At 38.5% G+C, this 23,773-nt stretch overlaps 1 protein-coding gene across 8 annotated transcripts in view; it reads left to right on the forward strand.

Annotated features, from left to right (window-relative positions):
• Positions 1-22,330, forward strand: part of FBXW11 (F-box and WD repeat domain containing 11) — a 168,370-nt gene extending 146,040 nt beyond the window's left edge. For all 8 annotated transcript variants that reach the window (XM_045027667.1, XM_045027668.1, XM_045027674.1 and 5 more), the window contains 8 exons: positions 5,521-5,658; positions 6,276-6,394; positions 7,427-7,676; positions 8,934-9,052; positions 10,144-10,254; positions 11,557-11,635; positions 12,844-13,032; positions 22,007-22,330. In XM_045027667.1, the coding sequence (XP_044883602.1) occupies positions 5,521-5,658; positions 6,276-6,394; positions 7,427-7,676; positions 8,934-9,052; positions 10,144-10,254; positions 11,557-11,635; positions 12,844-13,005 (978 nt within the window). In that variant the 3' untranslated portion in view covers positions 13,006-13,032; positions 22,007-22,330. The remainder of the gene's footprint in view (positions 1-5,520; positions 5,659-6,275; positions 6,395-7,426; positions 7,677-8,933; positions 9,053-10,143; positions 10,255-11,556; positions 11,636-12,843; positions 13,033-22,006) is intronic.
• The last annotated feature ends 1,443 nt before the right edge of the window (positions 22,331-23,773 follow it).

A 23,773-nucleotide genomic window follows, 5' to 3' on the forward strand; every position in this document is an offset into this window, starting at 1 on the left:
ACCGAATGGCTAGGCAGCTGTTCTGCAGAAAAGGACCTACGGGTTACAGTGGACAAGAAGCTGGATATGAGTCAACAGCGAGCCCTTGTTGCCAAGAAGGCTAACGACATTTTGGGCTGTATAAGTAGGAGCATTGCCAGCAGATCGAGGGATGTGATCATTCCCCTCTATTCAGCATTGGTGAGGCCTCATCTGGAGTACCGTGTCCAGTTTTGGGCCCCACACAAGAATAATGTGGAAAAATTGGGAAGAGTCCAGCAGGGGGTAACAAAAATGATTAAGGGGCTGGAGCACATGATTTATGAGGAGAGGCTGAGGGAACTGGGATTATTTAATCTGCGGAAGAGAAGAATGAGGGGGGGATTTGATAGCTGCTTTCAAGTACCTGAAAGGGGGTTCCAAAGAAAATGGATCTAGACTGTTCTCAGTGGTGGTAGATGACAGAACAAGGAGTAATGGTCTCAAATTGCGGTAGGGGAGGTTTAGTTTGGATATTAAGAAAACCTTTTTGCACTAGGAGGGTGGTGAAGCACTGGAATGGGTTACCTAGGGAGGTGGTGGAATCTCCTTCCTTAGAGGTTTTTAAGGTCAAGCTTGACAGCCCTGGCTGGGATGATTTAGTTGGGTATTGGTCCTGCTTTGAGCAGGGATTTTACTAGATGACCTCCTGAGGTCCCTTCAAACCCTGATAGTCCTGAGTGTAAGACATGGGAGGTAATTGTCCCACTGTGCTTGGCACTGGTGAGGCCTTAGCTGAAGTACTGTCTCCAAGCCTGGGTATGACACTTTTGGAAAGATGTGGACAAATTGGAGAGAGTCCAGAGAAGAGCTACAAATATGATAAGAGGTTTAGAAAACTTGACCTGTGAGGAAGGGTTTAAAAAAAACAAAACAGCTGGGCATATTTAGTCTTCAAAAAAGAAGTTATGGGGACCAGGAGATCTGTTAGGTCTTCACTTTCTCTTTGTAACAGCCCTTAACATATTTGATCAGTTGTTCTGCATGTCCACTGAAGGTAGGACAAGAATTAATGGGCTTAATTTGCAGCAAAGGAGAATTAGGTTAGATATTATTAGGAAAAACTTTCTAACTGTAAGGATAGTTAAGCGCTGGAATAGACTTCCAAGGGAATTTGTGGAATCCCTGTCATTGAAGATTTTAAAGAACAGATTAGGCAAACACCTGTCAGTGGTGGTTTTAGGAGTACTTGGTCCTGCCTCAGAGTAGAGGGCTGGACTAGATGACCTCTCTCCAGCCCTACACATCTGATTCTATATCAAGTTATTAATATGGAAGTGCTATGCCTGTTAACCCGCTGTGCATGCCCAGTGTAAACTGGATGTCTCCACAAGCTTGAGCAGATTGTCTATTGAAAGCTTGTGCAGTTAATAAGGGCTGTGGTGTCTCTTGACAATCCTGCGTACTTACGTGGGGTGGAATGAGAGGTGAAGGAAGCATGTCCATCGCAGGGAGCTCATGTGAAAAATGAAGTTCCCAAGCAGGGCACAGGGCCAGCATACTGGTAAGAATTTCAGGATGTGCTCTTCTTTTCTGAGGTGTGCCAGGGTTTCTCACCATGTCCATGGATGTCTCTAGTGGTATTTAATTTTTAATTAGTCAGTTAGCAGAAGGGGGAATGTGGATGGGAAGGTAGGTTTTTCGGCTGCTGTTGCCACAAAAGCTTGTAATATTTCAGGAGGAAAATCCCTCTAACTGTTGCTAATGTTTTAGCAAGTAAACTGAAGGAACTTAAAATGGTTCCCCCAAGGAAGCATGGAAATGGTACTGCTCCGTGCCCTTCTCCAGTGGCAGGGGCGGCTCCAGGCCCCAGCACGCCAAGCACATGCTTGGGGCGGCATGCCACGGGAGGCGCTCTGCCGGTCGCCGGAAGGGCGGCAGGCAGCTCCGGTGGACCTCCCGCGACCGGCAGAGCGCCCCCCGCGGCATGCCGCCGTGCTTGGGGTGGCGAAATGTCTAGAGCCGCCCCTGACCAGTGGATGACTCCTATTTGTGCTGCAGGAGATACAAATTCACCTCTGCCTGTGAGGGTGAACCAAGTGCACTTTTTAACTATAACACATATAAAGGTCAAAAAATAATTAAGGCGTGTGTGTGTTATCAAACAAATGAACAGTAACCTAGCAAGTGGATAATCTATATTTTTAATACATCCCATGGATAATATATTGTTATGTTTAACCCAGGAAAAAGAACACTTCTGAATCTGAATCCTTTCCCTACTGTCATAAGTTGCTTAGAGCACTAACAAGGCTCTATCATCCCTGTCTGTCCTGGGTCGCTCTTTGCATATCCTCTATGTTAAAGCCATTAGTTTTCCCTCTCTGTGTACTGTTGGACAGATGGATTCTTACAGACATCCCTTTTTTCATGTTCTTCTTTCTGACCAGTCGTACACCTGCCATCAGAGATGTTCTGGCTTCTTTCCTAGCATGTCCCAGATATCCAGAAAGGAAGATAACTTTTCTAGGAAACAAAAACAAATCAATTTTTTGTTTTATTCTTTTTCATAATTAAAATGAATGATTTCAAATTACCCTGATTTAAATTATCTGCTCTGGTTGGATGAGATTCTCCACTAGTTTATTATCCTGTGAGAGTACAGTGTATTTGATAGCTACTTTCAGCTACTGATTCTCCTGTTTTTGACTTTGGCTATAGAAGTGTGTGAAACTGAGGGTGTGTATATGCTGTAGGAAACTGGTATTTCCCAGCATTTAAGTTTGTCTGGCTTGTAGTTCTGGGAACTGAGTTTAGAGGAGGTTTTTTTATTATTATTATTATTATTATTATTATTTTATTTGAAGCTTTATTGAGGGGATGTATATAAAAATTAAAAGTAACAAGTGGCAGAGGTTTTGTAATTTAAGTATGTGAAGGAACCTTGGATTTCTGTAGCATTAATTCCATAACGTTTGCTGCAGTGCATAAAATGTAATAACTCCTTCCATACAAATACCTATCCACTCTGCATACAAAGAATTTATTTTAAAATATCTGCTTGAGGAGGTTGCAGGTGAAATCTTTGTCAGCTTCACCTTTGAGTAACAACCTAAATTTCTTATAGCAAGAAGCTTTTATGTGGTTGCAAGTACTGTATTTAACATGCTCCTTTATAGAGGGTCTTCCAAGTTGCCCACCCACTCAGCTGTATTTGTCATCTAAAATGTTATTTCTCTATACTCACATCTGTTTCCACTCTATTGCCAATTGTAATGCTGCTGTATATTCTCTGTGTATGGTGGCTACTTTCCCAGTATATTGAAAATTTATGCCGTGTAAGGGGATTTTACAGGTTGTCAAAAACATGAAATATTTTCCCACAGTAGCCACACCACATAATGTCTAAATGAAATGACATTGACGCATAGAATTAAAATATACACCTGCACATGACTTACTGCTTCATAGTGCTCAGACAAATGTATAAATAATATTTTAGTTTCCTTCATTTGTAGCCAACATTTACATATGGTAACCTTATTAAGTAGCTTCCATTGGTGAAATTTTGAGCATTGAACTAAATAGAAACAGTGAATGAATTAAAATGAATGTCTTTTCTTCTGTTTCCCAGAACATTAAATTATATTGCCCTGCAGAGGACAGGTGATTAATATCACCTTTTAAATAAACAAACATAGCTAAATACTGTAAACCAAAAATTAAACAGCTACCTCTTCCCCCCTGCAAAAAACCCCAAACCAAACAAACCTAAACAAATATTGTAATGAGCAATCTGATCTCTGCCAGGGACATTACAATAGACTCCCAGGGCTGAATCTGCCATGGTGATCAAAAATTCAGTACATACAAGCAGAGCATAATTATTTAATGCTCAATGTACAAGTTGCTGATCAACAGTCTGAAAAACTTGGAAGCCTTGGCTGACCAGTATTGCTGATCTGAAAATGAAAACTGGCTTCCTGCCTTAATTTTCTTGTAAATGTCACCAAAGGGCAAATAAAAGTGGATGATTTGACAGCATATCTTGCTGTTTTGCTTACCACCATCTCTTATCTCGTGTAAGCCAATTGTACCCTTCTGGCACTTCAGGAAGAGTGTTGGTGGGGTAAATAGGTATGTGATCTCCCTAGAATGCGTTATGAGATACCATTGGACAGCAACATTTTTTTTAAATTAAATCAAATTTGTGTCTTGACTTGTTCTTGAAAAATCAGTTTTATGTTCTTGGGTGGTTTTGCAGGCTTTTGGGGGGAAACCAGAAGGAGGGACAAAATATGGTTCAGAACTCTGATTCAGAGATAAAATGCTTTAGTAGGAGTGTCCTGAGGGACTAGAAGGGGGAGTGGAGATTATAAATTGAGCATAGCATCAGGATATCAATAAGAACGCTCTCCAGAACAAATCTTCAGTTCATCAACTGCTCAATTCTCATTCACCTGTTTTTTCTCTTTCAAACATTGTATTCTATCATATGACTTATCTGTTTTTCTGTGTGTTAACAGAGGATGAGAAATATCCCAGTGTATCTAGGGATTCCATATGTTGTGCTGTAGTTTTTTGTTTGTTTGTTCCACTGCACTGATTCTTTTATGATTACTATTATAAATCTTCTAAACAGGATTCCTGATTTCTTTGAACTGGCTCAGCATCTGTCCTATCGCCAATGTAAAGTTGATTAAAAGCAGATTTATGTTCTATCTTTTAATGTTAAATTGATTACAGCCTATTTGTTAAAATATACCAGATTTGAATTTTCTATTTCCCCAGAAAAGTATACACCACAAAATCAAAGTGAGAGGCTGAATTATTTCATATTTTAAAAATAATTTTAGGAAGAACATATAGTGGATAATATCTTATAAAGAATTTAAAGGCAATTTCCCAATAGTAAATTTTCATTTTTATAATAGTCCCTATTTCATGTTTTTATTTTATTTTTTTCTTGGTTTTCATCAGGATTTAAAATCAGATATATAACAAAAACATTTCACAAAGTTGGTTCCTAAAAAAAACAGCATCAGTTAGTATATTTTGCTATTTGACACGTTAACTGAAGTTTTCAAAACAGATGTGACCTCCATTTTGGACTTTAAAGAAATTTGTATTCACCTTCCCAAAAGAGATTGAGTGTAGTGTGATGTCCCTGAATTATAAAAACAGAGGCTTTGTAACCTATATCAGATGATGGGATTAATTAAATGAGCAAACTGAATTTTTCCCATTATAGAAAGAGATCTGTCTGAGTCAAGCATTGTTGATCCTGGTCCAAGATTGCAATGACAAAAAAGTTATAGATTTGTCTTGACAAAATGCAAAAGTTATAATTATAATTAGTCCTATTTTACATATTTACTATTGGAAATATGCTCGTGATTTAAAAGTACATAGCTCCAAAAGAACCAAATATGTCAGTGCTCATGGAGGAATTTTACTTGAGGTGAAAATCCAAGTCATATTTTTGTCCAAGAAATCATGGTTTTAACAAACATACACTGCTTTATTCATCACTTGGTATAAATAGTTTTTCTATCTTTCTAGACTATAGAATCTAACTGGCGATGTGGACGACACAACTTGCAAAGAATTCAGTGCCGCTCTGAAAATAGCAAAGGTGTCTACTGTTTACAGTATGATGATGAAAAGATCATCAGTGGCCTACGGGATAACTCCATCAAGGTAATATACTTCCTTCCTCTTTATGTAGAGACATGAGCCACTGCCTCTGTCTTGGCTTTAGACTTGGAAAGGAGGCTGTCAGGTGCCGCTTGTTTCCTTGGGACCCATCTCTCCTGTCTTTTTGTGGGGTAGTGGTGTTTGTGCAGCACTTTCTGAGGATGGCATGTTTTGCATGATCTCTCAGGGGAAGCTGGTAACATATCCCTGCTTGTGTTTTGCCTCATGAGTGATGTGGACTGCCAATCATGGCAATTTTGACCAGATTGAAAATCAACACCGTCATGAAATCAGGTTTACTGTAAACAGATGGCTTGTGCCCCCTTGCTTGGCTGCATCCTATGGTTTTGTTAATGATTTGGATTATTGCTAATTTCTGCTCTTTCCCTATGAAACAAAATGTTTCCTTATGGATGACAAATTTCTGTCTCATGGTTGGCAGTTTCATAGATCTGTCCAGCATGTGCTTATCTCCTTGGCAAGGCAGGAGAAGATAAAAACAGAAGCGAAGGCAGGAGAATGTGCATGCTGGATTGCTCATGGATTCTCTTTGCCACCACTGGTCTTCTCTTCACAATAGTGAAAGCCAAAATTTCAACCCATATCTTTGTTTTTGACAGATTTGGGATAAAACAAGCTTGGAATGTTTGAAAATATTAACAGGGCACACTGGCTCTGTTCTCTGCCTGCAGTATGACGAGAGAGTCATTGTAACTGGATCTTCGGACTCTACAGTGAGGTGAGCCTCAAGTATTAGCCCAATGAACTCAAGTCTGGGGTAGAGACACTCAAAACAAATAATCTACTGCAAGTACTAAAGCATAAGGACCACTCCACAAAACAAATATAGTACTGTGTCTTTAAGGGCTAGACACATGATACAGCAAAAGACTATATGCAGTATTTTCTAGCATCCCCAAGCTTTAGAGTTGCATACTTGTAGGATTTGAATTTCAAAAGTTTTGAAAGACTATAAATCCTCATGATTCAGAGCATAAGCCAACATCTGACTGGGATAGGAAGAAACTTCTCTGCTGAGTGGAGTATTCCATAATTGCCCAATTTAGGGTTTCTTGCATCTTCCTCTGAAAAATCTGACCACCATTGATATGATACTGACATTCGATCGCTGGCCATTCCTGTATTCTTAGGTTTAAAGTTTTGTGTGATCTTAATGCTCAATAAGGGGGCTGTAGTGACAGCCCTGGAAACGGCAATGCTCGTCCCAGGTACAGCACAGTCAAAGTCATTGCAGGTTTCTGTGGAGTGTTCTGTGTTGCCTTTGCCTGGAGGAGACTTCATTCTCCATGTCCAATGAGTTCTTAATCTCTGAGAGAGCCATTTATGGTCTCTTATGTGGTGTGGATGCCATTGCACTACGAATTGAGGGGAGATTACCACATCTTTGTTTCACATGAGCTAGTGGACAGCTATGGGATGGCAGTAACTTCCAGTTGCTGCTGACCTGAACTTGAACTGGCATCTTTCATATAGGTAAAAGATTCGTATCTCATTACCAGTCCTCGGTGTAATCCATTGTCAGCCTCTGCTTGATTTGTGGCTTTTATACATAAGCCCCTTTGTCTGGTAAAATGACTTCTGGAAGCAAGCCATGAGACTTAGCAACTTTGGGCAGCCAGAGAGATAAAGTGGTTGAGAAGGGCTGTCCCTCAGACTAACAGACCACTCTTCATTGCATACATTTCCTGATTGTAATGTGTGTAGTCATCTCAGTTAATTCAGGATAAATTTCATTTCTCTCCCCCCACAGAGTTTGGGATGTAAACACAGGCGAAGTTCTGAACACACTGATTCATCACAACGAGGCAGTGCTTCATCTGCGTTTCTGTAATGGCTTAATGGTGACATGTTCAAAGGACAGGTCCATTGCTGTTTGGGATATGGCATCACCTACTGATATCACCTTGCGCCGTGTGTTGGTTGGCCATCGTGCTGCTGTTAATGTTGTAGACTTTGATGACAAGTATATTGTCTCTGCATCAGGTGACAGGACCATTAAAGTAAGTTGGCAGAAAGTTTACTCAGGAAACTACTAATAATTTTGATTTGTAATGTGTGCCCAAAAGTTTAAAAAATTCCACTTCAGAAAAATTTAGAGTTGTTGAATGTGTGCTTAAAATCCAATTCCCAAATGTGTATGTGAGCAGTTCTGTGGCTATTTCTTTATCATTCATCTGTGACTTCCTGTTAGATGTTAAAGCTTTTATGCAAATAACTTGGCTTGTAACATTTTTTGTGGCTTCTTTCATAAAGTTATAAAAAGCTTAAAATCTACTCAAGATTAGGTCTTGAAATTGGCTAGAAAATTAAGCATGGCACTTTTCTGTGCTTTTTTCCAAATTATTTGTTTTCTATAAATTGGCAATCCTGTTCTAGACATGAAATGTATAGGCAGCCACCTTTCCCCACCATACCTTCTCAGCAACTAAACCAAATTTTGCCATGTTTGAGGGATTAAAATGCTATGTTTTTGAAGACTGCCAGATCATCTTAGTTACCCCAAACTTACTATACAACAAAGATATTTCCCTCCCTCCCTAGAACCACAGCTGGTTTAGATTGTGCCAAGAACTTTTTCTGGCGAAGTTATGTCTGACACTAAGGTACTGTATTCTTTTGGAAAATGACCCATTAGACCCTTTACAACTTTAAATACAACTTCTTTAAAAAAAATGCACAAAGATTCTAAACAATTAATTTAACATTGAACCCCATCTTTCCACCCCCAAACATTCTTCTCTCAGCCTCAAGTCAAGTGTCCCTGGTCTTGTGTTCAATAAACAGTAGATTGTTGGCCATGTCAATGGTAAAAAAAAAAATAGGTTAATGATATTCAGACTAGTCTTTTGTGTCTAGAAGCTTGTTGTTTTGTGATGTGATTGCTAACCAGCCAACATTTAAATTCAATCAGAATTCTAAAATTACTTAAGCAATGCTTACTTGCTTTACAAAAAAAGTGTAAACGTTTTTAATATTTTAAATTTAAGATTTAGTCAATTTGAACAGATTTATGTATTATAGCAGTGCTGGGAGGACCCAGCTGGGTTTGCAGCCCCATTGTGATGCACATTGTGCAAATACAAAATACACCATGATCCTATCCCCGGAAGAGCTTACAATCTAAGCTTTCGGTCAGCTTTCCCCTCAAAGTTCTTCTTTCGAGTCCTGATTTTTTAATGAAGTTTGAACATAATTTCCATTTAATGTATAAAACCTCGAGCTCTCTCAAAATGGAATGTTTTCAATTTTTTCTACAGGTCTGGAGTACAAGCACATGTGAGTTTGTTCGTACTCTAAATGGGCACAAGCGTGGCATTGCATGCCTTCAGTACAGGGATCGACTAGTTGTGAGTGGATCATCAGACAACACCATTAGGTGGGTTGAAGACAGTTGCTAACAGCATATTGGAGACAATATGCATTTGCAAATGTAAAAAGAAGGGATTTTTTTCTAGGTCTCTTGAACCTGCCTTACAGTTTAATAGCACAGTAATCATTTAGTTTTTGATATGTCTTGTCAGCATTAGAACAGGCAACCATTGCTAAGGAGGGAACAGGTAACATACAACATATACTCAATCAAGTGCAGCTCACAAACTGTTGGGCTGATGTCAGCATCTAAAAATGTAATTTACAGATCCCACATCTTAATACAGTCTATTGATCTGAAGATCATTAGAGAAATTGGGGGTCCAATTAAAGCACCAGGTTATTTCAGTTACTACATATACACCTCTACCCCGATATAACGTGGTCCTCGGGGGCCAAAAAATCTCACCGCCTTGTAGTTGAGACTGCGTTATATCAGGTTCAGTCCGGTATGGCGTACCAGCCTGGACTGGCTTCCCTTGCGGTGATTTAAAGGGCCCAGTGCTCCAGCCGCTGCTGGGAGCCCCGGGCCCTTTAAATCACCACCGGAGCTCTGGCAGCGGGGCTCAGGTGGGAATTTAAAGGGCCCAGGGCTCCACACAAATTCGGATATAACGCGGTAAAGCAGCGGGGCTTGGGTGGTGCTTTAAAGGGCCCGGGGCTCCCTGCTGCTTTACCGCGTTATATCCGAATTCATGTTATATCTGGTTGCGTTCTGTCAGGGTAGAGGTGTACCTCTGATACACATGGCGTTATCTGCAAAACAAAAAGGGAGATGGATTCAGCAATAAACTTCATTTATATTGAAATAGTCATAAGCTTACAGCCTTTACTTTTAAAATGCATTTAATTTGGAAAAGGATCGAGCCAGTTCCATGGGGCAGACTGACTAGGAATGTGTCTGAGTTGCAATGTACTCCCTTCTGGGAACTGCGTACAGGGGCCTCAGGTGTACCTTTTCGCAGTGTAGTATGGTTTTCGTTTTCAGAGACCCAATAAAGATTATATTAAAATGGAAATTGCACCATGAGTAAGTGGATTGGAGCGCTATTGTCACACGAGTGTTTCTCAAAGATCCATTTCTTCTGTTTTCTTAAGGTTATGGGATATTGAATGTGGGGCCTGTTTAAGAGTACTAGAAGGCCATGAAGAACTGGTTCGATGCATCAGATTTGATAACAAGAGAATTGTTAGTGGAGCCTATGACGGGTACGTACTTCAAACACACTTCGAGAAAATTATTCATGTATCTCCTAGTAAAGCACACTTTTGAAAGTTCTCATCCCTAACACACACAATGAGGGATTCTCTTTTGGTTTGCATCCTGTTGTCTAAGTGATCTGGTTATGACAGATCTACATTTAACCTGGGTGTTGCCCAGTTCCTGTAGATTTCAATAATGCAGACTACCTATGTTCTGAATGTAGCCTTTGAATATTATGTATTCTGTTTTATTCTGCAGCTCCTTCCAGTAACTTGTTCTTAGGTCTTTTTAACTCTTTTCGTAGGGGTAGGTAAGTAGCTCTAGCTCCCTGCAGAATTAAGTATTCTACTAATCAAGTTTATATGGCTTTGCTGTACAGTTCAAGCTGGTTAGAATGGACAAATAGCTTGTCTTAAGTAGTGTCTGTTCTGAATAGACACTTCACTTTGTTTCCTCCCCGTAAACATCACTCCTTGAGAAACTCCCTGCTTCCCAACAGGTCTGGCTGCCTTTTTACTAGACACCAGCACTGAAACTGTTTGTATTCTGAGGCTATATAAATATGAGCTCACAAAATTTTGAAATTGCAGCAGCACAGTCCAGCAGAGAGGCTGCAATATCTTCTGTTCTCTGTTAGGAGCCTTAAAGTTAGTCGTGTGGGGCTGCTATGAGGGCATCAGGAGCCACCTGTAAAGGAAAATGGCTTAACATTGAGTGAGTTCAAGGAAACTGTACAGGGACACGGATTATCCCATTGGTTTTATTCTCCTTGTTAGCTTGTCAGCTCTGGTATTGAGCTGAATTGTAGTTCAAGTGAACATCATAGTGCTGTTGAAGGCAAGTCAGGAACTCCTTTCAACTTGAATTGGTTATTTTGATTCTATCCATCCCCTGGGATCTGTAATCCTAAATAGATTTCCAGGGGCTGTTCTCCCTGCATTTCATTGGCAGTATGCTAGACTGTGAGGTCTTCTCAATTCTAAGTTAATATGCAAAATATTCCCCAGATGCAGAAGTGAACAATTCTGTTTATGTATATATGTGTGCAGCAGTGACTAGACACCCAATCAGTGATCAACGCCCCCTTGTGCTAGTTGCTGTGCTCACACAAGACAATCCCAGTCCCCAACAAACTTAGTCTTAGAATTTCTTTAGTCATATGCTCATATTGTCTTATTGCTAATTGGTTGGTGTTGGGGAGATTCCAACATTTGCTTTCTGTTTATTCAAATGTGTTTGTAATGTTTATAATTGAAGTAACGTTTCTAGTATAATAAAATAACCAACATTCTTGTTTCATTTTATAGCAAAATTAAAGTTTGGGACTTGCAAGCTGCTCTTGACCCTCGTGCCCCAGCCAGCACACTATGCTTGCGTACATTGGTGGTATGTAAACATTGATACATTTGGGGTTTTGCACAATAATACTATTTTATATTTGGCAAAAGTGAACATTTTAATGTTAAATTTTATTGCAAATGCATCGAGTGGCTTGGGGTAGATAAGAAATTCAGCACATCCTGCAAATTCTGCTCTGTTCCCAGAGCTGGGAACAAAGAAAGAGGATTGGGCATGCTGCATTGTGCACTGAATTCTTGTTGACTCTGAGCATAGAAGAAAAATTGAGCTGTTAAGCTCTTCTGGCTTGGTATTCTCAAATGGTCCAAAAATGTAATCAATATGACATTGCATCCAAATCATTCTGGTTTCTGGTGTGGTATTTTAATATCATATAAATATTGTACCACTGGCTTTAAATAAATGGACTTCTATTAAATGGAAACAATTTGGAATACTATCAGCCTTCCTTAAACCTTTCTCCTAATTGTAAAAATGGAAAGAATAGATGCAGGAAGGGAGAGGATCTTGTGGTGAGATGATGGCTTATGTGAAATGATCTTGGCTTGTCCACTTCCTTCAGAAGAGCCCACAGCACAAAAACTGTAATTGGGTCCCTTATCAGCAGTCTTGGCATAGAGATCAAGTATTGAATGGCAGGGGGGACTCCACTGACTTCTTATTCTTTGAGTATAATTCAATTACTGTATGTGTTGACTTCAGACTCCAGTCACTGGGTTATCAGTATGGCACCTTTGGCCAGTCATTTAAACATTTTTTTAAAAGGTACAATGCCATCACTTACTATGGTGGATCAAGGGCCAAGTACAGACTTTTGCAGGGTCCTGTGCTAGTGCACAGGAATGGAATGGCTAATGAAGTGCCTTATGGGGACTGCACAATACTTTAAGTAGCAGCACTGTTAAACATACAAAAAAAATTTGTACAGCAGATAAACCCTGACAGCTTGTCAGTACTAGCCAATCTTTTTTGTTTAAGTTGCTTACTCTCAGCGTTTATCTCTCTGGTTCTCAACTTCATAGTAAAATTCATGGCCTACACAAATTTTATATTGAAGCCACTGTATTTGTGGCAATATTTAAATAGCAGTAATTCTTCTCAGACCTGTGTATGAACCTTGACCAGCAAGTCAAAACTTTCATCTCCAATTTTGTGTCCAAATGAGTGTTGGAGTATGAAATTAGTGAAAAATGATCCATCTCCTGGCCTACTAACTGAACTCTTACTGTTTATAGGAACATTCAGGACGTGTGTTTAGACTCCAGTTTGATGAATTTCAGATCATTAGTAGTTCCCACGATGACACAATTCTGATTTGGGATTTCTTAAATGTGCCACCCAGTGCCCAGAATGAGACACGCTCTCCATCCCGAACATACACTTACATCTCCAGATAACAGTCTGCACTTTACTAGCCTCATAAGGTAAACTCTATTATATTAAATGTATTCTGTACTTGTGTATTCACTGTCATTTTGCCTGGTGCTGGTTATAGTAATTTATATATCAACTGGCTCTGAGTTTTCCTAATGTATCTACTGTTGATGCTGCTGCTGTTTGGATCAAGAAGCCTTTGTTGTGGTATCAGGCTTTGGTTCTTAAAGCTTAAAATATCATAGGATCTAACTCATCTTCTACATCTTCACTACTGTTCCTCCTGCCTCTAATCAGGTAGTTGATGTACTAACCACTATATTTTTGCAACACATTTACAATTGAGAATTGTAAGAATTTATAGCTAGGTCGTTTAAAAAGATATTCCGTTGTCATAAATCTCAAACTGAGAATCAGGGTGGATTTGATTTAAATCACTTGTCAGGAAGATTTCATTTAATCATGGATTTCTACATAAAAGTGCATTCTTGTTAGTTGTTATAACCTTAATACATATTTTTCACAACTCAGATAGATGCAGGTTTTATTTTTAGAAGGTACACACTACATTTTTAAAGTGATTTATTTTGAAAAATTTTCAGATTAGTTTTACAGCTATATCAGAAAAAGAATGATTGTTTGGTTATTTCATTTACCAAAGGTAATTGAAGCAGATATTAAGTCATTGGGAGGTGAACTATCTCCAATTCAACAGTTTAATCATTAATATTTGGAGGATTTTCTTGCTGTGCTGTATTAGAAGGAGAACATCACCAGACAGACATTTAAATTGTTTTATTTAACTAAAACAACAGCATTATGTATTCTGGATTTTTTTCTTCAACAGCAAAGCTATAGTATTTTAACAAAACAAGCATATGCATTTTTTAATTTAAACATTCAAGTTCTTTAAAATCAGGTTTGTTTTTGTTAAAATTGTTTTTAAATAAAATAGTTAAATGAAATTTAAAAAAACAAATTAAATCGACTATGTCAGCCAGGTCAACATGAGAAACTTAAAATATTGGCTTCTGCAGCTAACTCAGTCATCTTCACCTTCATTTTCCTGTTTGTTCATAACCTGGAAAAGAAAAACAAGCTTTCCTGCTTTTTCAGGTCCCAAACGATTTCTCAATTTGGAATGAATTAGTCCAAAGGAAGAAAATATTCTTTCTACACCGGCAGAAGAAGCTACTGCTGCTAAGTGAGATTGTCACTTCAACAGTCTCTGAATGCAAGTCCTTAAGTGACTTTCACCAGTTCACTGGTGTGACTTTCTTTAAAACATCATCAGCAAACATATATTTTTTGAATGGTTCACCCTTAGCTCTGAAGTTTATTATAGTTGGCATTTTGGAGGGATGATTGCTGGATGTCCATGTCATAGCCAACTCCTCTTCTTCAGCAGTTAAGGTTTGACCCTGGTACCGAGTATTGAGAATAATTGTAAGAAAATGAGCTGGAGATAGTCCTTGTCCCGTTTGTTTTTTTTAATGCTTGTAATTTAACTCTGTCATTGCATATTTCTCTTTTTAAGATCTCTCTTAGTTCCTTCCAAATTTCAACAGCATCAGCAATAAAACAGCTATTTCCCTGCATTTTGTTCAGGACTACAGAAGTAGGCTTCAGGGTACTCAGCATGTGTTCAACATTTCAACAACATTAGCCTTTATTTCTGGAACAGTGACCTCTTTGGCTAGGAGGAGCATCAAATGAGCACTACAACAATATGTTATTAGCTTGGATACATTTCTTCTCATCTTGGATACATTTGAAGCATTGTCTGTGACGCAGCTGCATACTAGACATTTGAATTTTTTTCACAGTTTGTTATAACCTTTTCTGCTGCTACTTGTAAGTATTCTGTGTGTGCATTTCCTGATGTATCAATTATTTCTGTAAGGAAGACATTCCCTTCTGTTGTCACACAAGCACATACAACAGGATCATTGTGGACATTGCTCCACCCATCAAGACTCAGGTTAACAATTTTACCCTCTAGATCTTTTGCACACTGCTCAATTTCTCTTTCATACACTTTATCCAGTAATTTGCCTGCAAGATCTGCTCTGTTGGGTGGACTGTATCCTGGGCTTAATGACTGAACCATGTTAATGAAAACAGCAAAGAGTCCTGTGGCACCTTATAGACTAACAGAAGTTTTGGATCATGAGCTTTCGTGGGTGAATACCCACTTTGTCGGATGCATGTAGTGGAAATTTCCAGGGGGCAGGTATATATATGCAAGCAAGAAGCAGGCTAGAGATAACGAGGTTAGTTAATCAGGGAGGATGAGGCCCTCTTCTAGCAGTTGAGGTGTGAAAACCAAGGGAGGAGAAACTGGTTTTGTAGTTGGCAAGCCATTCACAGTCTTTGTTTAATCCTGAGCTGATGGTGTCAAATTTGCAGATGAACTGAAGCTCAGCAGTTTCTCTTTGAAGTCTGGTCCATATGCCAGCAATGCCCCTCTGCTATGTACATCGGCCAAACTGGACAGTCTCTACGGAAAAGGATAAATGGACACAAATCAGATATTAGGAATGGCAATATACAAAAACCTGTAGGAGAACACTTCTGCTATTGTGTGGCCAGGGAGGTTGAAGTGTTCTCCTACAGGTTTTTGTATATTGCCATTCCTAATATCGGATTTGTGTCCATTTATCCTTTTCCGTAGAGACTGTCCAGTTTGGCCGATGTAATAATTTAAAGGTGAAATTGTAAAAAGATCTGTCTATTTCAGCTATTTATTTTTTATCACAACTGCATCTAAAGTGATAGTACCACAGAGTAACAACTATATTTTTTGCTCAAACATGAGAATTCAAGAATAGTCCAGAAGGAAGACAGGCAGTCCTTAAGAAAGAAGTATGAAATAAAGAAGTTTACCAACCTGAAGATGCTGCATGTTCAGACATGTTCCTTTCATCATCTTCAATGCAGCTTCCTCCTGAGAAGGAACACTTCTCATGATTTGTTTCACTCTGGCAACCAGGCTTTGCATTTCTTTGTTGCACTGTTTGCATTTTGAACGGATGCCTCTCTTACCCACAGGTAGAGGAACTTCATTAAAATATTCCCAAACTGAGTCTCTCTTACGGCCTGCTGCCATTATAGGTTTTCCCTTCTAGTGAGAGAATGGTATGGTAGATCTCAAATCAATGACAGCTACACTCAGACCTCAAGACTTCTGGAATAGGCTGCTCAAACAGTTTCACTTTTGTTTCTACTGCCTGTCCCTCCCTTCTCACATTTATCTCCAGACTTCTTGTCCAGATCTATTCCGCCCCCGACAATCTTCTGTTCATTGAACTTTTTGAAACTTTGCACTTTTAGAGAGAGGTGTAAGGGATTGACTTTGTGTACACAAATTTGCAGAGGGACAATAGGGTTGAAGTTTATTTCTCACCTCTATTTATTTATTTATTTTATTTAAAAACATTTTTGCTGTTAGCAAGCATGTTATCCCTGGAGACCCAAATCCACAGTTTGATAACTGCAAAACTAAGCATCTCTGATGGTACTTTCTAGACTGAGCACTGAGCCCCATTGGGTAGATAGATGATTTAGGTTAATCTTTCTATACAGAAGCCCATGGATCCGCATAAGATTGGGTCCCTAATCCTTGAACTGTTGGAACTCATTTACAAAACTTTTCTTAAACATTACATGAATATATTGTCTCATATTATAGAATTAGAATTTATAATCCCTATTCCATGATGAAATCTTTGAGCTATAATTATCTTAATTCAAACTATCTTTAGATAGGTTTTTGCCTTAAAAAGCATTTTATCAAAAAAATCCAATTTTTTTATTTTAAAAAAAATCATTGATTTTTTTATCCACTCTGCTGAGAATGATGTTTGTTAAACCAAAGGTTCTAAAAATACACAATTTAAAAATTTGTACAATTTAAAAATAACAAATGTTTTTACCATTAATTTTAACTACTGTCCATCAGAATTTTTATTCGGTACTTTTGGCAAGTATGCTGTGCTTCTTACCTACGCATTTTCTGGTTAGAATGCGAGGATTCTTTCAGAGCCTAAAGCTTATCACACAGTGTGTGAGGAACCTGTGATCCAGTAACTAGACGAAGGGCTCTGGAAGTTGGGACTTTCAGAAGTGCTCAGAGCTGTCTTGATGATGCTATGAGTTCAACCATTTGTTTCAATGGAGAGCAGCGTAAAGCCAACATGAAGCTCTTCTCAATATTCCAGCCTCAGATTCTGTCCTGGGCTGTTCTGCTGGCTCTGTGTGAATTTGGGCATGTCACATAATGCCCCTTTCTACATTAGTAGTATGGAGATGAGAGATTTTCCTTTGGGCAGGGCACATCTGTTGCAGAGCAGATCTGCCCTTTGTCAGAGAACACAGTGACCTGTACGTCAAGATTTTCTTTATACTTCTATCTTCTTTGGGTGCTGTGAGCCTTAATGATCTATAGCACTTTAAAATGCATCATGTGGAAATTGTTATATAACGGAGGCATGCTTGTAAATTACAGTAACACTGAAAAAAGTATTCTTGCACATTTCTATGAAACTAGATTAGAGCCTTTTAGAGTTCAGTTAGATTGTGCTCTTCATTGAGGCTTTTATCTTTCTGTTTCTGGGACTAGCCAGCACTGCCCATCGGTCTCCAGGAAATGGAGATGTATGCCATTTTGACTAATGTTCATCATAAATGACAATTCCCTGTGATAGCCACCAGTAGTAAAGTTTTCAAAAGGAAAAAATACATCATGTTAGGAAAAATGAGTTTGAAGCCATCAGAAGAGACTCTCATGAAGTCTGACTGTTTCCATTTCTCTGCAACAGTCAATATATATTTAGTTGTCTAAATATATTGGGTAAAAACTCTGCTGTAGATCCATTTGCTAGATCAATGGAGTCTTTTTCTTATGTCATCCATGTGGTTGCCAACAGTTACTGTATATAGCAGTGAATGTTGAGATTTGGAAACAGAGTTTGCCTTACCAGGTCAGACCTGAAGCCCATACAGTCCAGTATGGTCTCTGACAATGGCCAGTACCAGATGCTTTAGAGGAAGGTCAGACACCTCACAGAGTACAATTATGGAGTAAGCTTGCCCATAGGGCAATTTTTTTCTTACCAGAGGCAATTTGTAGTAGTGTGGCTTATGCCCGAATTCATGCGGTTTTCTCTATCTTAAAAAGTGTTTTCCTATCAAATGTAACTGGATAGTCTCATTGTCCATATAAATGAGAGAGACAAGGTGGGTGAGGTAATAACTTTGATTAGACCAACTTCTGTTGATGAGAAAGACAAGCTTTCAAGCTACACAACAGAAGTTGGTCCAATAAAAAAACATTACCTTGCCCACCTTGTTTCTCTAATATCCTGGGACCAACAGAACAACACCACATTCCATATAAATGTCTATTTCTTCTTTAAGTCTTGTTAAGCTCATGGCCTCGATATTTTGTAACCATGAGTGCCACAAATTATTTCATTGTTTGCAGAAGACCTTTGATATTTTCTAGGGGGTAGCCTTCTTGTCAGTGAAATGTCTTTTCTTTGCCTAATGAAATTCCATTTTGCTTTTGTTGAGAAGTAAATCATTATAAATGGCAATTCTCACTTACAAGCTTCAGGAAAATGTGGGCAGCTTATTAAACTAATAACAGATCTCATGAACATTCCAAAGAGAGGGAGGCTGGTTTCTTCCATCCACCTGAACCCAGTGACCCATTTCCCTTCATCTGGGGGTACCACATTGATCTGGAGTTCTCTGTCTCCTGAGTGGGGAAGGACAGAAAGAGGGCTATTGCAGGCTGGGCTTCCTCAACACCCAGGACCCAGCATTCCATCTCCTGTAGGATAACAGCCTTCTCCTGCTTCCTGTTACAGACCCGTAGCTCAAGTGGTAGCAGTGTGTGCTGCAATGCTGAACGCTCAGTGTTCAAATCTGCTGATGATGCATGGCTATTAAATGTTTACCCTTTTCCTTAAAGAAAACAAAAATCCCCAAAGAAATGACCAAAAAATTTTAAAAAAAGGCTAGAAAATTAGGTTGCTAATCAGTCACTCGAATTAAGAAATGTCAGTTTTATGGTTGCCCACACAGTCTTTTTAATTCTGCTCTCTCTAAATGGGAGTGCCTAATTGACCTTTCCTACACCATTCATTAATTTGAGTACATCTATCTTCTATTCACTTCCTCTCTAAATTAATATTCATCATCTAAACACTGTAATATAGAAAAAGTTAAATGTGGTCTAAAGGAAACTATAGAAGTTCATGAACAAGCTTTGAGAAATTAAGAATTGTGCTGCAAGACAGTTAAAAGTTGGCATGCATAAAACTCCCTTCTTGGCTGTTTACACTCTCCTTAAAGGAGAAGACCAGAGGTCTGAAAATGACTTTGTTTTCTCTGTCTGCTAAATTCATTATGTGTACCAGGTAGGCAACAAGCTTAAAAGGAATGTCAGCCTGGCCAGGGGAATGGGCAGTTTCAGAGCCCCCTATTAGCTAGTTCCTTCAGCACTGCCCACCTGTGGCTTACAGTGTTTAAAAATTCATATTTGTTTGAATAGCTGCAATATTACTGCAGTGCCTTCAGTAATGGTGTTGGCCTACCTAAAGTTGCCACTGGTCGAGCCTCTAAGGATGTGATCCAATCCTGTTAAAATGAATAAAGACTACCATTGGCTTTAATGGGAGTTGTATCAAGCCTAAAGGAATTGCATTCACCATAAACAGGGCAACTTTCATATTACAGATTTCATGGGTCAGTATTTGGGGGACTGCAAATGCTAACCATGTGATTTACACCCTGCCCAAACAATTTCCTTTTTTCTGATTGATTGACGCCTTTAGAACAAGCCACCTGGTGGGAAAACCACACTTCCTTATTGACAAAATAAAACAATCCACCAGTTGACATGTACCAATTATATATCCCCCCCCTACCCCCCCCCCCCAACAAGGTATAGATAGTTTTGAATGGCTTAAAGGTTGTGCAGAAATAGTTTTGGGAGGGTTATACTGTATTACCTTCCAATCATGGAAGCACTGTCCTATTTTTCATGCCAGTCAGAAGTATAACTACCTAGGCATCTAAAAGTCCAGTATAGCTTATTTCAATCTACTCCTATGCATTTTACTCCATTTGGTCAGCAGTGTACCTGTCTCATGACTTACTTTCACTCTTTCTCTTGCCCCCTCACTTGCAAACTCACTTTGATTACATTAAGATTTGTTGGTGCAAAATGAAATGTTTTTGCCACTGTTAGCAACTTCCCTGCAGATTCCATACATTTGACACAGTTTGGAGCAGTTTATATGGCTGACTTGTCATATTATGCAGAGAATTGAAAACATGCAAAGCTGCATATCCTTGTAGTTGACTGGTCTTGGTAGTTATGTAATTGTTTCTTGGATAGAAGGAACCACACAGTGTCATTTCCCTGAATTTTTTTCATAATCATAATTCAAAAACATAAATCTACATAAAATATCACTGTAAAATATCCAGTATTTTATTATGATATTTACTGGAACAATTGTATATGCTCCCAAACACTGTTCGTCTCTACATTCTCAAAAGAAGCTTTGTACCCATTTTTACTAGTCTCCGAATGTATATGCCTCTTCAAAGTGGATCATTTTTGACAGCCCTGGCAGGGGGCTATAAGAAAGTTTTATTGCCTTCTGTTGAATTCCTTTTGTTTATTGTAACATGATAAAAATTGTTACCATATGATAGTCTAATATTCTTTATATTTAAGCACTGGGAGGGGGGAAAAGATGTTTTAAACTTTCAGCTATGAAAGTCTCATGAATAGAGCAGTTCATCAAAGTCTGCAGCATGTTTTTTGGGCATGGAAAGTGAAATTTAACCTTAGATTTAATTATTTTAAGCTTAATTACAGTAAGAATTTTCAGTTTGGAAAAGCTATTTAATCAAATAGTGTAATCATATAACTGTGTGAAAAGGTAGCTCTTGTGGAAATATTCTAATTATCTGATTTGTGGGCTCATTTCTCAATATCATTAAGTCTCATTTTCATATATACATATAACAAGTAACTGAACTTAATAGTCCTATTAAAAATAGAATAAAGGATAGTTTACATGGTTGGATTGATTTAAACAAAAAGGTGAATGGTTTCACAAGCCAATTTTCCCAGTGCAACTGTTTAGACCTATGATTAAAAATTCAATCCAACCAGATATAACCTATGCATATTTTTAATGAAAATGGATAACGTTTAGGTCACTTCTGTATAGTGTTGTGTGGTGTGTAGAAGAAGAGGGTTGTTTCCTGAGGTGTGTTAAGAGTAGGTTGAAATTCCATTAGATAAGTTTCAACCTGGAACAAGGCCTGTTATGCCAACTACTACACTTCTTCGTCTTCCCCTGCCAGTCCATCCCTAAAGACCTAGCAGAGACTTTTGTTTTATTTCACATGTAAGGAAAAGGTCAGTTTAATTCATGTTTATAGGGCTGAATTTTCAAAAGCTTAAAAAGGTGCAGATCCCAATCAGCATACAAATCTGATTTAAAGTATGGTCCAGGTTCCACAATCAATAGAATTAAAATGATGCCCTATAGTGGTGGTATTGTCACCTCTTGAGCCTTTAAGGGTATGTCTACTTTGCAATTAGACACCTGTGTCTGGCCATGCCTGCTGACTCTGGCTTGCAGGGCTCAGGCTAAGGGTCTCTTTAATTGTGATGTAGGCACCTGGGACCTTGATCAATGGGCCAACTGTGGGTGTCTAATTGCGGTGTAGACATACCCTGTACTGATTGCATCATTCTAAAGGAACCCTGGTTCCTTTAACACTTACGATCTAAGGAGTATGTGCTGTACTGATTAGCCTGCTAAAATAAGATGTCTAAATATGCCAATGCCTTCATGTGCGCTCAGAGTGCATGGCGGGGAGGGGGGTTCTGTGATGGATACCAACTAACTTCTGCCATATGTCTACAAATAATAGATTATACTTGGCCTGATTATAGTTTCCATTGTTTCAGCTTGTCTTTATCTTTTTCAGGGTTCCACAATCTTGAACTACTGGATATCTGGCTACTACATGCCTGAAGATGTTGATTCACAGCTAAAGTCAGAATTGGTGATAGATGCTGTGTAGATGCAAAGCAGCGCAATTCTGTATTTCTCTTAATCTTTCCTGCTCCCCTTCAGTCCCCAGAGGTCTCCTCTAAGGAATTTACTACAAATTCACTGACTTCAAGTAGATGAAAATCAGAAGCCTGCTCTTCACCGCAGTGAAAAATCCAAAGCTTCATATGTACATTGTCCATATAAACTGAACTATGATGGCTTGTTTTCCAGAAATAAATCAGAAGTCAAGAAAGGACTTGGCCTAATTTATATTGCTTTGCACTTTTGTCTGACTTTAAAGAAAAATATTCTCCAGTGAAATTTGGGTGCCAAACACATACCCAGAATGTACAGAGTTTTGCTTTCAAAGTCACCATGCTCCTTTAGACTTCATGACAAATTCAGAGCCTGTTTTGTTTGATAGGGGTGTACGTTGGACTATTAGAAATATTTCTGAATGGATCAGTAATATTTTTGGATTACAGTTTACTTGTTTCTGCACCAATACTTTCTTTTAATTTAAACATTACCTGTAAATCAGGCTAGATTATCTAAACTAGTTGTATAGCACCGTCTTTTTTTCTTTTAACTGTGCCCTGTAATACAACCGTCCTACTCTTCCTAATGTTTGGTATAGTAAAATCTTTCCATGTGTGCTTGCCTCATAATTTCAAATACTGTATAAGCATGTCGATATAATGTACATAACAGTTTAACCTCCAGGTGCTAGAAGTCAGGATCTCCTGACACTACACACTAATACAAAATGTGTTAGCACTTGGCAGCAGGACATTCTAACTACTGGCACTGAAGGGATTAATATGAATTACATAGAAATATTTCTCTGCAAAAGGAAGTTTTCAGTATTCATTAGAATTTTTTTTAATGGGAACTACATATTTTAAAATGTAATTTCTAAACTTTTTAAAAATTAAAGTTTAATTTATGTTCTGTATCTTATATTTTGTGCCGCAGTATTTAAAAAACATTTTTTTTTAATTAGTAGGTTGCCACACATGCCTACAGATGTCCTTCCATAGCATTAGTTTGGCTGCTCAATGGAAAAAATGCCATCAGCCAAAGTTACATTTATTTAAATATGTAACTTGTAACAATTGAGGCGGGGTAGAGGCCCCTTCAAGAAAGTACTATGATGACCAGATTTAAAGTTGAATTTAAGATCACTTACCCATAGCTGTTACACTATGACCTTGTTGTGATGCCATGGTCAATGTTTCTCTTCATTAGCATGTCCTTATTAGGAAATGTCTTAGTAGTTCCTTCTTACGTTGTCGTGGTTCTCCTGTTTCTAATTTATACAGTCACATTTATTTAATCATATTTTTCTTTGCGAAAGCAAGACCCAGATAAATGCCATCTTTATAGTATTGTCCTATTAAGTTGCCATGTATGACTACAGTTTTCAGTAGTTTTCTTTAATGCTTAGTTTGAAAATGCACTAAAACCAAGAGTGTGTAAGATATACTTATTGTCCTGGGGGAGAAATATGTTGTCACAGATATGTAGCCAGTCATTTCTCTATCGTCATTTGTTGTGTATTTCGTCTTCTGTTGGCAGCACTTTTTGGTTTCAGATTTTCCCTTTTTTGGTCGAGGAGAGTTAAAGAATGTCGGTAACACTTTAGATGACCAGTGATTTAATACTAAACTTCCAGTGCAACAGCTATGGTTAGATGTCA

The sequence above is a fragment of the Mauremys mutica genome, chromosome 8 (genome assembly GCF_020497125.1).
Source record: "Mauremys mutica isolate MM-2020 ecotype Southern chromosome 8, ASM2049712v1, whole genome shotgun sequence".
Taxonomy (NCBI): domain Eukaryota; kingdom Metazoa; phylum Chordata; order Testudines; family Geoemydidae; genus Mauremys; species Mauremys mutica.